At 42.9% G+C, this 13,632-nt stretch overlaps 1 protein-coding gene across 9 annotated transcripts in view; it reads left to right on the top strand.

Moving 5' to 3' along the window:
* PLCE1 (phospholipase C epsilon 1) overlaps positions 1–13,632 on the top strand; it is a 294,616-nt gene that overhangs the window by 129,452 nt on the left and 151,532 nt on the right. For all 9 annotated transcript variants that reach the window (XM_070609753.1, XM_070609747.1, XM_070609739.1 and 6 more), the window contains one exon: positions 782–1,070. In XM_070609753.1, the coding sequence (XP_070465854.1) occupies positions 782–1,070 (289 nt within the window). The remainder of the gene's footprint in view (positions 1–781; positions 1,071–13,632) is intronic.

Raw genomic sequence — 13,632 nt, 5'->3', positions numbered from 1 at the left:
CGTGCCTCACACAGAGCCAGATCTATATAAATGCATGTTGAGTGATTGCATTGCAATGGACTGGAATTATGATTGGGAACCTGTCCTAATAGTCCAGTCTTCTTGAGATAATTCTTGGTGAATTCAGGTGATAAGGGAAGAGAAAATCAGGATAGTGACAGAGACAGAGCAGGAAGAGTGGGCAGGATCTGTCTACTCATTGGATGAGAGAGGTGAGAAAGGAGGAAGAGGAAAAAGGATTCAGAGACTTTGATCGAAGCTGATGGGTTGAAGGATTACGCCCAAGAGAAAAATATAGAATTTCTCCTTCCCCATGACGCTCCCATCCTCCCTTCAGTTTGAGCGTGGAGAAAAGATTCCTCATGAATGTCAGGCTAAAGTGTTCCTTGGAGGCAGACAGACCTGGGACGATCACTCAGGAGAGCCTGAGAAGACAGAAAGGAAAAGTTTGCCTTTGTCCCTCTGCACAAGAGCTTTGCTGTGCTGAGGAGGAGGAGGAAAAGTTTGAGCTGAATAGATTTTTGGTTGGTACAACTTGTAAGTACTCTGTTTGATAGCAGGGTTGTTTGAATGGCCCAGTTCATAACTACACATAGCTTTTCCAAATAAATGGTGTCTGTAGAATGTTCAGGTTAATGCATGAGTCCAGTGCTGAAGAGTGTTTGTGCTTAGAGCGACTGAGCCTTCTTTCTTAATAAGTCATCTTGGCATTTTGTCAACAAGTTAACTTGCTTTTCTAAGAAACTAGATTAATACTTCCTGTACTTTGTGTTATTCACAGATCTACACTGCAGTGAGAAGGGGAGAAGGAACAGAAGATACAATTGGATCTCTTCTCCATGTCTTCACAGAGCTCCCAGCCTCTGAGAGAGCCCATGAAAGGATTAGCATTGGTCCGTGCTTAAAGCAATGTGTCCGAGACACCGTGTGTGAGTATCGTGCCACCCTCCAAAGGACTTCCATATCGCAGTACATCACCGGTTCTCTCCTAGAAGCAACCACATCTTTAGGAGCACGAAGTGGCCTTCTCAATACTTTTGGAGGATCCACTGGACGAATGATGATGAAAGGTAATGTCTGAAATTTCACTTTTAACTTTTCCTCTTTGAGTGCAGAAAAGAATCTAAGTTAACATTTATGCATCTCTTGATGGAAAATTGAGTTCACTTCTCAGCAACTTTAAATAATGGTAGCTGCTTTAAGAGAAGATAAAAGGTAGTTCTTTATCAAAATTCCTTAAGGTGTAAACATTCCATGTAATAAACGTTAAGATTTTGAATTTCAAAAGAAGTAAATGGTTAAAAGGCTATGTTTAATTTTTAAAAAAATTATTCAGACAGGTGGTTTATCCTAGTGGTAGTCCATGACAGATGTCAATTCCTGTGATAAGATGCCTGTAAACAAGTGTAGTCATATGGTCACAGTGAAAACCAACGGTGGACAGGAACAGAGTAGAATTTAGTTCTCCTTCCTCCACAGAATCAATAGGTTCATGTTGAGCAGAAAAGCTAAAGGCCATCTTCCAATGGCTCCCATCTTGAAAGACAAGATAGTCAGGCATCCTGCTGAAAAATGAAAGTCAGTGGAAAATGGAGTTCCAGCATTGGAACTTCCCAGCTACTTGCCACGAGTAGCAGACAAGCAGGTCAGAAATGGCAGGGCACCAGAGAACCTCGGAGATCTGTGCACTGCACAGCTGTCACAATCCATTTGGCAACCTTCCCTGGCAGGAAGTTGCCAGCTAGACCAGGACCATGCCGAGCAGCGTTCCGCTGCCTGGGAACTGCCAAGAGCTTGCTCTGACATCCAGCCATTTCTCTCAAGGAGGGCAGCTGTTGTCCCTGCACAGCAAGCCCCAGACCTGCAGCTGGTGGGCCAGTGACCTTCCTCCTTGATCTTCAGCCTCCCCCACTACCACCCCGCCACACACACACCCTACACAGGCCAAAGAGCAGGTGCACACATCCCTGTGTACCACGTGGGTACCATGTTGGGTTTTTTTCTGGAGTCACCCAAACTTTTGTGGATTCGTTATAAATGGTTAATGAAGGAAAACAAGATTTGGGAACACTAATCCAAGAGAATAAAAGAGAGAAACTTGGTTTCAAATGTTTTTCATCCATTTAACATATGTTTTTTGAGCCCCTACTAGTGCTAGGTGCTGGGTAGGGAACAGAACGTAGTTCCTCACCTCATGGGGCTTCTAGTCTCTAGGTGGTAAACAATTTCCCCTATGCACAGGATTCAAGATTTCTCTACTCTGATGTGGCTCCTGGTGACTGCCAAGCTTACATTCTCCATCAGTACTATTCCTGGGAAGTTGGGCTGAGATCGGCATGTGGAGTTGGCATTGGTTCAGTGCTTGTGACTCTACGTGAAGACCTCATCCTGTGAGTTATCAGATACACGCTCTGTGCCCAAAAGTGTGTAGGTGTTATGAGAGATCCTAAGAAATACAAGTCAATTTTCTTGCCTTTAAGTTATTTAGGAGTTATTAATGAGGAGGCCAGGTATGCCTGCACCAAGTATTCAAAGCATCATATGAGACTGCAGAGATTTAAGTGCCGAATAATGTGGAAGTGGCTGTAAGTGTTCAAAGAGTTTGGAGAGGGAGTGACAAATGGCTTGGCCTGAAACATGAGGCCTCAAACAAACAAAAAAAAGTCAATAAAAGCCACTTTCTTTCTTCTCCATCAATTGCAAAGGAACAGATCTCCAGCCTGACCAAGGCAGGCTGCCTCCAGTCTTACACAGATCTTTGAGGAGAAAAAAGGAGGCTTCTGGTTAGTGCATCTGTTGCCCTGATAGGAACTTGTTCTCAATTGCTATTTGCACCTCCCTGTTCATATCAGAACTTTGTAGGTCACTGTTCCCAGCTCTGAGACTCATTGGACCATCAGTTCATCTGTTATCTTTGAATAGGTGTTTTGTGCAAGAGTTGGGTGTTTCTTTAACTTTCTGTTTTGCAGCTCTTCGTTGGTTTCTGATATCCCGCTGTAAGTAGCTTCTGCTGGATAACACAATTAGCTGGTTGGCTTCTGCTCCAGGCTTACGTCTGTAGCTTGCTCTCTGTCTCTCTTTCTCAATTTCAGTGTCCTCTCTAAAGTCTATATGGTTTTCAAAGTCTATATGTGCTGTAATGAAACATATGTTCTTCAACATGTCGTGGAAGAAAATGCATCAAAAGACCATATGGGTGTTTGAAGTCATGGAATATTTATAGAATCTATAGGGTCAGCATGTTGACTGGTTGGATCTTGAGCTTTGTTGGCCATATACTCCGGCAGGGGGTCTGGAGGACATGCTGCCTGCTGTGACTTGTTTGTCTTCTTTTATTGCTCTCTTGTCCTAGGGCATTGAGTTGGCCAACAGCTTTCAGCTCTGTATCACTAATGAAAATCTATGGGAAGTGAATAATACACACTCAGTCCCCAGTTTATAAGTGGCTTGCACTCCAGAAGTTCATCTTCCAGGAGCTGTGTGGAACTTAGAACACTTTCCTGGAGAAAGAGTATTAAACATTGTGATTTGGTTCCCAGACTCTAGTCCTCAAAAAGCTCTTTAACCCATAACACAGTTGAAATCTGCACACTTCCCATGTAATACAGAGAAAAACACGATTATTAGAATGCTGATAATCAGCCTCCAAGAAAAAAGCAATTTTTAACTAAAAATTTTAACTAAAAAGTTAGTTAAAAGACGTTTCTTTTTCAGGGGAAATAATTTTAAAGATTTTATTTTTTTTTTCCTTTTTCTCCCCAAAGCCTCCCGGTACATAGTTGTATATTCTTCGTTGTGGGTCCTCCTAGTTGTGGCATGTGGGACGCTGCCTCAGCGTGGTTTGATGAGCAGTGCCATGTCCGCGCCCAGGATTCGAACCAACGAAACACTGGGCCGCCTGCAGCGGAGCGCGCGAACTTAACCACTCGGCCACGGGGCCAGCCCCTCAGGGGAAATAATTTTAATTAAGATGTGTAGAGACTTTAAAACTTTTATGGAGATTTTGAAAAGAACTTTGGGCCATTTTAAAGATTTTAGATGCTGGCATCTGTAGTTTTTGTGTTAAGGTTAGTTACGTTTTGAAACTCATACCAATATGAAAAAATCAGAAAATTACTATCTCAGGAACTATTTTTTATGAGAGGCTTATAAAGGGAAAGAAGAAGGGAAGAGAGAGGAGGGAAGGTTTAAAATTCTTTTTCTCAGAGAGAAAGAGCAGGGAGGAGGGTCAAAAAGAGTGACCTCTTCCATGAGAGAGATCATGTCTGAAGCAGATTAAATGGAGTCGGAGGAGGGAAAAAGACAAATACTGTATGATTCCATTTATATGAGGCATTTGGAATAGTCAGACTCATAGAGACAGAAAGTCGAAAGGTGGTTGCTGGGGCTGGTAAGGGAGGGGGAATGGGGAGTTATTGTTTAATAGATATAGCATTTCAGTTTTGCAAGATGAAAAGAGTTCTGGAGATGGATGGTGGTGATGGTTGCACAACAATATGAATGTACTTAATACCACTGAACTGTAAAAATGGTTAAGATGCTAAATTTTATCTTTTATGTATTTTACCACACACACAAGAAAAATCAATCAAAAAATTTAAAAAGGAGGGGCCGGCCCAGTGGCCTAGTGGTTAAGTTCACGCTCTCCACTTTGGCGGCCCAGGGTTCGTGGGTTCAGATCCTGGGCACAGACCTACACACCGCTCATCGAGCCAGGCTTTGGCAGCATCCCACATACAAAATAGAGGAAGATTGTCACAGATGTTAGCTCAGGGACAATCTTCTTCAAGTAAAAAGAGGAAGATTGGCAATAGATGTTAGCTCAGGGCCAATCTTCCTCACATACACACACAAAAAAATTTTAAAGAGGAGGAACAAGTTATGTGGGTCTTTGGTCTCAAGTCTTTTAAGATGTTAGAAAGAACTGAGGTTGTGAAAAAGAAATACGAAGACAGTTTTTCATGTGACCTCTGGGTGGACCAGGTCAACTTGTCTTTTGAAGTGGTTACGATTACAAGATGAGGGTTGGAGCAGCCTGCAGTAGGTGAGATAGGAGCAGAAATGTCCAAAAAGTTGTTCGTTATTCCCAGGGCAATCACAGGTCAGGAATTGGTAACTCAGGGATTGATTGATCAAGGTTCTGCAGCCTTGCAGCGTTCCCACTGTTGGCAGGGGTCTGCTAGCTCTTCAGCATCTCCATGAGCTTGCACACCCCCAATGGTACAGACGGCTTTAGAAAGACAGCGAACAGTAAACAAACATTCCTGGTTTTCCTGCCTTCAGGACCACCAAGCATGGTCTATCTACTAAGTTGAAATTCTGTCAAATAAGGAGAAACATTTTCTGATATGAGGCATTGATCAGCAAGGGTGTGCCCTTCTTTACGAAGGTGTGCGATCTCAAAATGGAAAATGGAGAGCTCACACCATGCTTTCAGCAACTTCCACGGGTTTAACAAGTAAGATCTTTCTACTTTCTGTCTGGGTTCCCTTCTCCCCCTCTCCGTTAACCTTGCTTGAATCTCCGGACCAACTGCATAGAGCAGTGGCAGTCAAAAGAATTATTGACTTCAATATTTGGGAAGACATTGTCTAAAACCATCACCTGCTTTTGTTTCTTTTTTTCCAATGTACTACCAACTGAAAATTATAAAAGCAAGATCAAGTTAAAAGGGAGAGAAGAGAGTGAGATAATTGATAGTAATGTAAAGCACTGGAATAGCAAAATTGGAAAAATAAATAGTGATAAGGAAGAAGATTTTTCAATATAAGGTGGTAAAGTGTACATATTCTATCAGCTAATATATAAATTTAGTACATTAAACTCAATTTTTCCTTCTCAAATAGTTGCTAAATAAGTTTGTCAACTCAAAGATTAAATATTTACGTATAACCAGGGCAAAGCTGTTACCCGTATTTAGATTATGTCGTAGAAAAGAAAACTCCACCATTCATTTTTAACCAGCTTAAGTGTGTGTATGTGTATGTATAGAATAGGTATATTAAAGTTATTGGTCATATATAAACCACAAATAGAATAATAATATGAAAACAAAAAACGCCCACGTATTTAATGTACTTAGAAAATAGGGAATATTTTGTTTCTGATAGAGAGGTCTAATAAATTTTCAACTTATTTTCTTTTACTGCAATAAGAATATTCTATTTGTGTCTTCTCTAAAGTTATACCTTTGAGTATAAAAAAAAGAAGTCGTAATAGGAATGCACACACACATTTGAACTATGTGACTGTACCTCATAAATAATTTTATTTATAAAGGCTGTCTTTGTTGACTTCCTCATAATCAAAACAGTTACCCTACACATGCCTACCAAGCAGAGAAAGGCATATGCATAATTCTAATTCCAAGATTTAAGTTTATTTAAAGAAATCCTCTGACTTAACTAGTTTTGTGACCTTGAAATTATTTTCTCGATGGTTAAAAGTATGCTTTAATGTAATCTGGGGTATGTTTCTCTGCCAGTTAATCAACTAAAAAGTATTTGTTTGCTGCCCACTAAGGCCTAGTTGTGTGTCACCTCTGGGAAGAATGCAAAAGATCACATCTGGAGGTCTTCAGACTTCAACTTGTAAAGTAATGTTTCTCACTCCACAGAAAATGTAATATTAGGTTTCAGGTCTACTGAGCAGCCCTTACTACCCCCAAGAGAGTCATAAATGCTGGGCTACTCAGTTGATAGTGGGGTCTGTAGCGCACGGGGCCAGGAAGTTTGGTGGGCACAGGACAGAAGCCTTCTGCCTTCGGGCCACAGGTGGTCAGGTGTCATCTAGGAGAGTGACTTCATGCCCAGGTATGGCCAAGGAATGTGGCTCCATGTCTAGGTGTGACCTAAAGATGCTCAGGTGTGACTGAGGAGTGTGTCTCCACACCCCTGCTTATAACCAGGGGGAGTTTCTCGAAAGGGCCAGGGGAGAGCAAAGTTGCTATCTCAAATATTACTGGAGATGCAATGCTTCTTGAGTCAAAGCAATTATGTGTTTTTGGAGGGGGGAAGGAGGGCCAAGTAGAAGAATTATGTATTTTTTTGAATTTTTTCAAGATGACATCCCCATTACTGTTACCCCTGAAAATTTAAACTCATGCATCTAGAAAGAGAAAATTGGGTGTAGGAGAGGTTTAGAGTTGGGTAGAATTGTAGTAATACTTGTTAACATTTTTTTATTTCTTGCTGGGTGCCATGTAGTGCTCTAAGTACTTTGCATGCATGATTTCATTGAAAATCATTCAATATACCAATGAGCGAGGTACTGTTTACTAATGAGAAAATTGAGGCCCAGAGACATTAAGAAACTTGCCCAAGGGTGCACAGGTAGTCAATGATAGAGTCAGTATTTGAACCCAGGCAGCCTGTTGAGCACTTACTGTGTTCCAGGCAATGCACCAAACCCTTATGTGCATTATTTCATTTCATCCTTGTTGTGCATTGACTTGTGTTCCCTGAAAGAGATATGTTGAACTCCCAACCCCCAGTACATCTGAATGTGACCTTACTTGGAAAAAAGATCTTTGCAGATGTAATCAAGTTAGGTTAGAGTGAGCCATAAACCTACCAACCAGTTGCCTTTATTAGAAGAAGAGAAGAGACATAGAGACAGATCCATGTTGGAGTGAACATCATGTGATAATGGAGGCAGAGATTGGAGTGATGCACCTGCAAGCCAAGAGATGTCGGGGACTTGGGGCCACCACCAGAAGCTAGGAAGAGGCAAGGAAAGATTCTAACCAGAGTCTCAGAGGGAGCATAGCCCTGCCAACACCTTGATTTTGGACTTCTAGCCTCTAGAACTGTGCAAGAATAAATTTCTTTTGTTTTAAACCATCCCAGTAGTGGTAATTTGTTACAGTGACACTAGGAAACTAAGTCCTTTTCATAATCCTATGAGGAAGAAATTATTAACACCAGGAAACTGAAGCTCAGAGAGGTTAAATGACTTGCCCAAGGTCACACAACCAGTAAGTTTGTGCAGACAGTCCAGACCAAGCTTCTCCAAGGCTCATCTGTCATCACAGCTATGATGGAGATGTGTTTGCAGCTCTCCAATGGCACTGTCCATTTTTGCCTTGTTTTAGTTGTTTTTGGGTTTTTCTAGTCCCAAGCTCTAATGCTCATCCTCCTCTCACACACACCTTGCCTGGCACAGGACGAGGCACAGAACAGACAGTCCATAAACCTTCACGGAATTGAATGGCAGGTATGTTCACAGAATCAGGGAACATATAATCCTTGCTCTTTGATAACACTTAATTGAATAAGATAATTTTACACCCAAAGAAAGAGAACACTAATTTATACTGTAGGTTTATACTTATAAATACTATATATATAAATAATACTAAATATATAAATAAAACACTAATTTATACTGTAGGTACTAGCATATCAAACTCATACAAGATGAAAATGCAAATATATTCAGGACGTTTCCAACTGGGCACAAAAGCCAATTTTCAATGTCTCAAAAGCTGTTATCAGCACCAGGGTCCTGGAATGGTTGCAGGGTTATCTCTGGGGCCTTCCTTACTCCTTGTGTGAACTCCCCTCCCCTCCTTCCAGGTGCCTGCCACCTCAAGGGATCCAGAGCCCTCCTAACTGTACCAGCCCATCCACTCCTCCCTCGCTGCCATGTGAAAACATAATCTCATGTTCTCGCTGCAGTGGGTCCCAGCCGGGCTTTGTGAAGAGAGTGACCTGATGGGTTAGAATAGAGACCTGGAGTGTCGAGTGATGAGGGAAGCTCCCTCTGGAGGGCTAGGGACCCATGGAGGAGCTGACGGTAACTGGCAGAGGGAATGGGGCACACAGGTGCAAAGGTATGAGACGGGAAAAGGCAAGATGTGTTCAGGGAACTGCTGGTTTACGAGGCTGTTCTGGCCAAAGCTTGGGGAGTACAGAGGGAAAGCAGGGAGGCATGGGGCTGGGGCTGCGGGAGAAAATCGGTCTCCAGGGGGCTGTCTTTCATGAGAGCTTGGATTTTACTTTGTAAGTAATGAGAGGCACTAACAGGTTCTAAGGAAGGGTGTGACATGATCAGATTGAGTCTTTAGAAAGATCCATCTGGCTGCAGTGTGGGATGGCGCTTCTCAGAGTATCATCCTTAGCCCACCTGCATCAGAATCGTCCAGCGTGGGTGTTCAAAATATAACTTTCTGGGCTTCACCCCCCAGACCTACTCAGAGTCTCTGATACTTCAGGTGAGTAAGCTTAGTGTGGAAGGTGGATGGGGGGACAGGGCTGTGAGAACTGGAGGCATTTGGGAGGCTGCTGCTAAGGCATGTTCCTGGTAGGGTGCTGGAGGCCGCCCCTATATACAGTCTTCAGTTAGGTTTTCCTTAGGGCCCATGCATCAGGCCATTCATTCATTCGTTCATTCATTTAACGAAGATTTGTTGAGCATCTGCTGTGTGCCAAGCACTGTGCTAGGCCCTGAGGATAAAACGGTGAATAAGATATCGTTTTAACTTTGAAGGAATTCGCCTGCTAGTGGAGGAGATGGACAGATAAGCATGCAATTTTAGGATGGTATAAATTTTATAGTTGAGATAAGCACAGGCTGTCGGGGCTCAGAGGGAAGTCCCTATACCACACTGAGTGAAGTCTGAGGTTTCTAAGACCACTTAAGAGCCTGGAGAAATGGGAACACCTGTTAAACCAAGGAAAACACTCCCCTACCTGTATTATGAAGCTTCTGTTTCTACTTCAGTCTCTGCTGAGATCATCTCTCTTCCCCCCATAGCGGAAAAGATGCTAAGTGTTTATTCCTGGGGTTGGGAGCAGTGTCTAAAAGTCTATGGTTGGTACAAAATTTACTGCTCAAGTTAAAATTTGTACATTTTTATGACGATGCATTACTCATTACAATAAAATTAAATGAGATTTTTCAGCACATGTAACTAATCCTTTTGAGTGTTTTTAAATTGTTTATTCTTTTAAAGAACAAAAACTCATTTAAATGAACTATGAAAATTCTTGTCCATGGGAACATTTATAGAACATAATGGAATATGCTTATAATTTGTTTATAATAACATGGGGTCTGTAGCAAATATTTAAGAGGAAAAAGAAGATCTCAAGATAGTCTGAGTCATTCTTTAAACTTCTGTTGGAATTGAATTTTAAAACTAAGAAATCATAAAGAAATTAGTAGTATGGTTAAAGCAGTAAGAGGGCATTTTAAGAGTGTTTAGTTTACTATGGGCTGAATTCTACCAGAAGATATTTTGTTATCTTCAAGAAAGTCTAAAATGTTTGCCAACTGGAAACGCATATTAGGTTTTTTAAATCTTTTAACTCTGTATTTCATTATGACAACAAACTTTTCAAAAAATGATGTTTATAATATGAATCCCACAGGTGATTCCATGAGGGCCTGAACTTCAACCCCCCTGAGGCTCTCCCTGTGAGTTTTATGGTCCCCGGAAACACCCTTGGTAGCAGCAGGAGGTATTTTACCCTTGTTTATACCCGGAATCACATTTTTGCACTAATAAGCAGACTCGTCTAAAATCTATTTCAAACAGATCGTGTTGTGGATGGTCTGGGAACATCAAGGGGAACAGAGAGTGCAAAAAGTTTCAGACACCCTGGCACCTCACAGGGTCTGGGCTTATAGACCAGAAAGTCTAGAACCAAATCCTTTAACTGGGATTGATCAGCCAGCAGGGGCAAAGCCAGCATTTGATCCCAAGCCTGTCTGATTCCCATATCCAAGTTCTTAACCACTAGGAAACCCTCCAGTTTTATCTCCCACTCAGGTCTCAGCCTGTGTCCTGAGCCGTGTGTGTGTATGTACATATATAAGTACAACATGGAACCCCCAATTTGAACACAGGTCCATCTGACCACAAAATTGATCATTTTGCTGTATACCTGCTGCCTCCTTGACCTAGAGAGCTCAAAGAACTTCAAGGATATCTCAAGCATTCTTTGATATGGGCAGCTATGAAGGTAGATGGGGGGTCTTCCCATCTACAGTTAAGTAGTCATAGCACAGAATCAACTGAATGGGAAAAGGGATTTCTATTAGCTAATGGACCAAGCAAATGTGTTCCTCTCTACAAAAGAAGCCACGTGGTGCCTGGCACATGGGCGGGGCTCAGAAAATATTTGTTGAGTGAATGAATGAGTAAATGAACACGTGCACATGAGTCTAGGCTAACACACAGTTATCTGTACTAAAACCAGAAACGTATATTTGAAGCTATCTGGTTCGATCCTGTGAGCATCACCAACATCCAAAGTTAATTTACCGGCAGTACTGTTTTTCAAGCATCATTTACAACAATCATCTGGGCTGGTTCCAGCCCTGCCCAGTTCCTGACTGAAGGTAGGTGGCAGAAGACAGAACGTCTGAGAGCCATACGAGGCATATTTAAACCTTTGGTCCTCATCGGCCTCTGAGCAGGAGGGTCCTGCCCAGTTGGGAGGTAATAACTGGCCCACAGAGAGGACAGCCATGGCATGATTTCTCTCTGGTCTGTTTCTGTCATTGCCCATGTGCCTTCACACCCCTAGGCCAGTTGGCAAGTTCTCCTGAGGGTCTTATCTCTATAAAGTGGGCCCACACTGTTGTGGAGAAAAGAAAAGGAAAAGAAGGAAGGAAGTGGCCCTAAGTTTCTGCATTAGGTCTGCTTTGGAGTGCCTGGGGTCTCTTCCATGAGCAGAGAGGTGAGGGCACCTGCACTCTCCGGCCCTCAAGCCAGGAAAGAAGTCCCCATTTCCTCTGTATCTTTGCGGAAGGCCCTCCTGCCTGTGGTTATCATACCCCAGCACACCGAGAACAGGCTACTGGTGGTGGAAATTCATTCACCTTACAACTGTTATTAAATACTTGCACTCTCAGATACCAAGAGTAAAACAGACATTTTCCTTACCCACATGGAGCTTAAAGACCTGTAAGGAATCAAGCAATTCCAAAAACAAATGACAAATTGTAGCCATAGTACACAGGCTGAGACCTGGATGTTTGATGTTTTAGCTGAGGGCTAAGGGTCCAATAGGTAGAGTTGGAAGTGTGGTCTAGACAGAAGTAGGTGCAGAGGCCCAGTGGCAAAAGAGAGTATGGCAAGCTTGAGGTTTGGATGGAGAGTAGAGAACTGGAAGGTTCATCAATAAAGTCTAGAGAAGTTAGAATGATGAAGTCTAACAGGTATCAGGTGCTCACTGTGTGCCAGGCATTGTGACAGTGTTTTTAAAAGTGTTTCCTAATTTAAAACTCACATTTTTTACATATGAAGAAACTAAGCCACAGAGAGGCAAAACAAATTGCTATAGATAATACAAGCTCTTATTAAGGGCCCTTGTCTTTATCCCTAGGATTAGTGGGAAGCCATCAGAGGATTTAAGCAGAAGTGACACAGTAAGATTTATCTTTCGAAAGGACGATTCTGATAAAAATAAACTAGCGATGACCCACCTGCACGGCCCCTTCCAGCCCTCTTTGTACCCAAAATTAAAATGTTTACATTTAGCACTGTCACAGATAGTAAATTTGAAGATAAATGATTATTCTGACATAGAGACCCAGATAGCATTAGCTGAAGTGCTGCAGCTGTTGTAAGGAGGTGGGAAAAGGAGACATGGCCTAGTCACCCAGCTCTGCCTACTCTCTGGGGACTGTATTTCAAAAAGCGGAGAAGAGGGTCTTGTGATGTGAACCAGAGAGAGGGAATGAAGGCACTCCCCCTCCAGGCCTGGGGGGACTACTAACGCTCCCCTTACCCACAGCAAATTCGCTGAGTGCTATGAGTCCTAGAAGTGTCTTACTTAGACCAGGCCAGCAAAAACTCCCTCATGGGCCAAATCCAGGATATGTGGGGTTTTCTTTGACAGCTGCAGTATTTTAAAAATTGGCAAATTTTGCATTAAGACGTAGAGTTCCGGCTTCTCTGGCCCCCCTGGGCTGGCCCTGACCCACACTAACCCTCTAGATTAGACACACCGGCTCCATCCTCCTCCCAGGCTACACCTGGCCGCACCTCCCAGGTCGTCTTCCTCCCAGCTCCCGTCTCATTTTCTCACCTGCATGGTCCTGCAGGCATCCACATTTGGGACCCCTGGATGGTTTTCTGGATTCACAGATGCTATCGAGGATTTCAGTTCATGGGTTTAGGAGGCTGGGCTGGAAGTTGGGACGAAGGGCTGTAAACACAGGAAAGTCATCCTTGTACCGGCTCCTGGTTGGGGGCTCTCCCTGGGAGCTACAGTAGTTTTTCCTGACAGGAAAAGCGGGTGAGATAAAGTGCCAGGGTGGGAGTGAATGCAGTGCCTGGGAAGCAAAGAGGAAATGATTTTCATCAACAGTCTAGAGGGTAGATCAGAGAAAGAAGGTTAACTTGGTAGGTATGGTTACAATTCGGAAAGCAGAAGTGAAAATTTGGACCTAAAGTGTTAGAGAGCCATGGCAGGCTCTTAAACAGGTTGAATTTTAGGAAGGTCAGACCCACAGTGACATGTTAGGGTCTGGAGGCAGGGTCACCCTCTGTTGGAAGGCGAGTGGCAATTACAAACCTGGATGGTGCTTCGCAGATTAGGAATGGTGCCCTCAAAATAAAGAGACAGAAGCCGGTGTGAGCCCATGTAGTTTTCGTTGGCACAGGGCCGTGGTTATAGG

The sequence above is a fragment of the Equus przewalskii genome, chromosome 1 (genome assembly GCF_037783145.1).
Source record: "Equus przewalskii isolate Varuska chromosome 1, EquPr2, whole genome shotgun sequence".
NCBI lineage: Eukaryota > Metazoa > Chordata > Mammalia > Perissodactyla > Equidae > Equus > Equus przewalskii.
The sequence above is the reverse complement of the archived record's forward strand: the minus strand, read 5'-3'. Positions and strand labels throughout refer to the sequence as shown.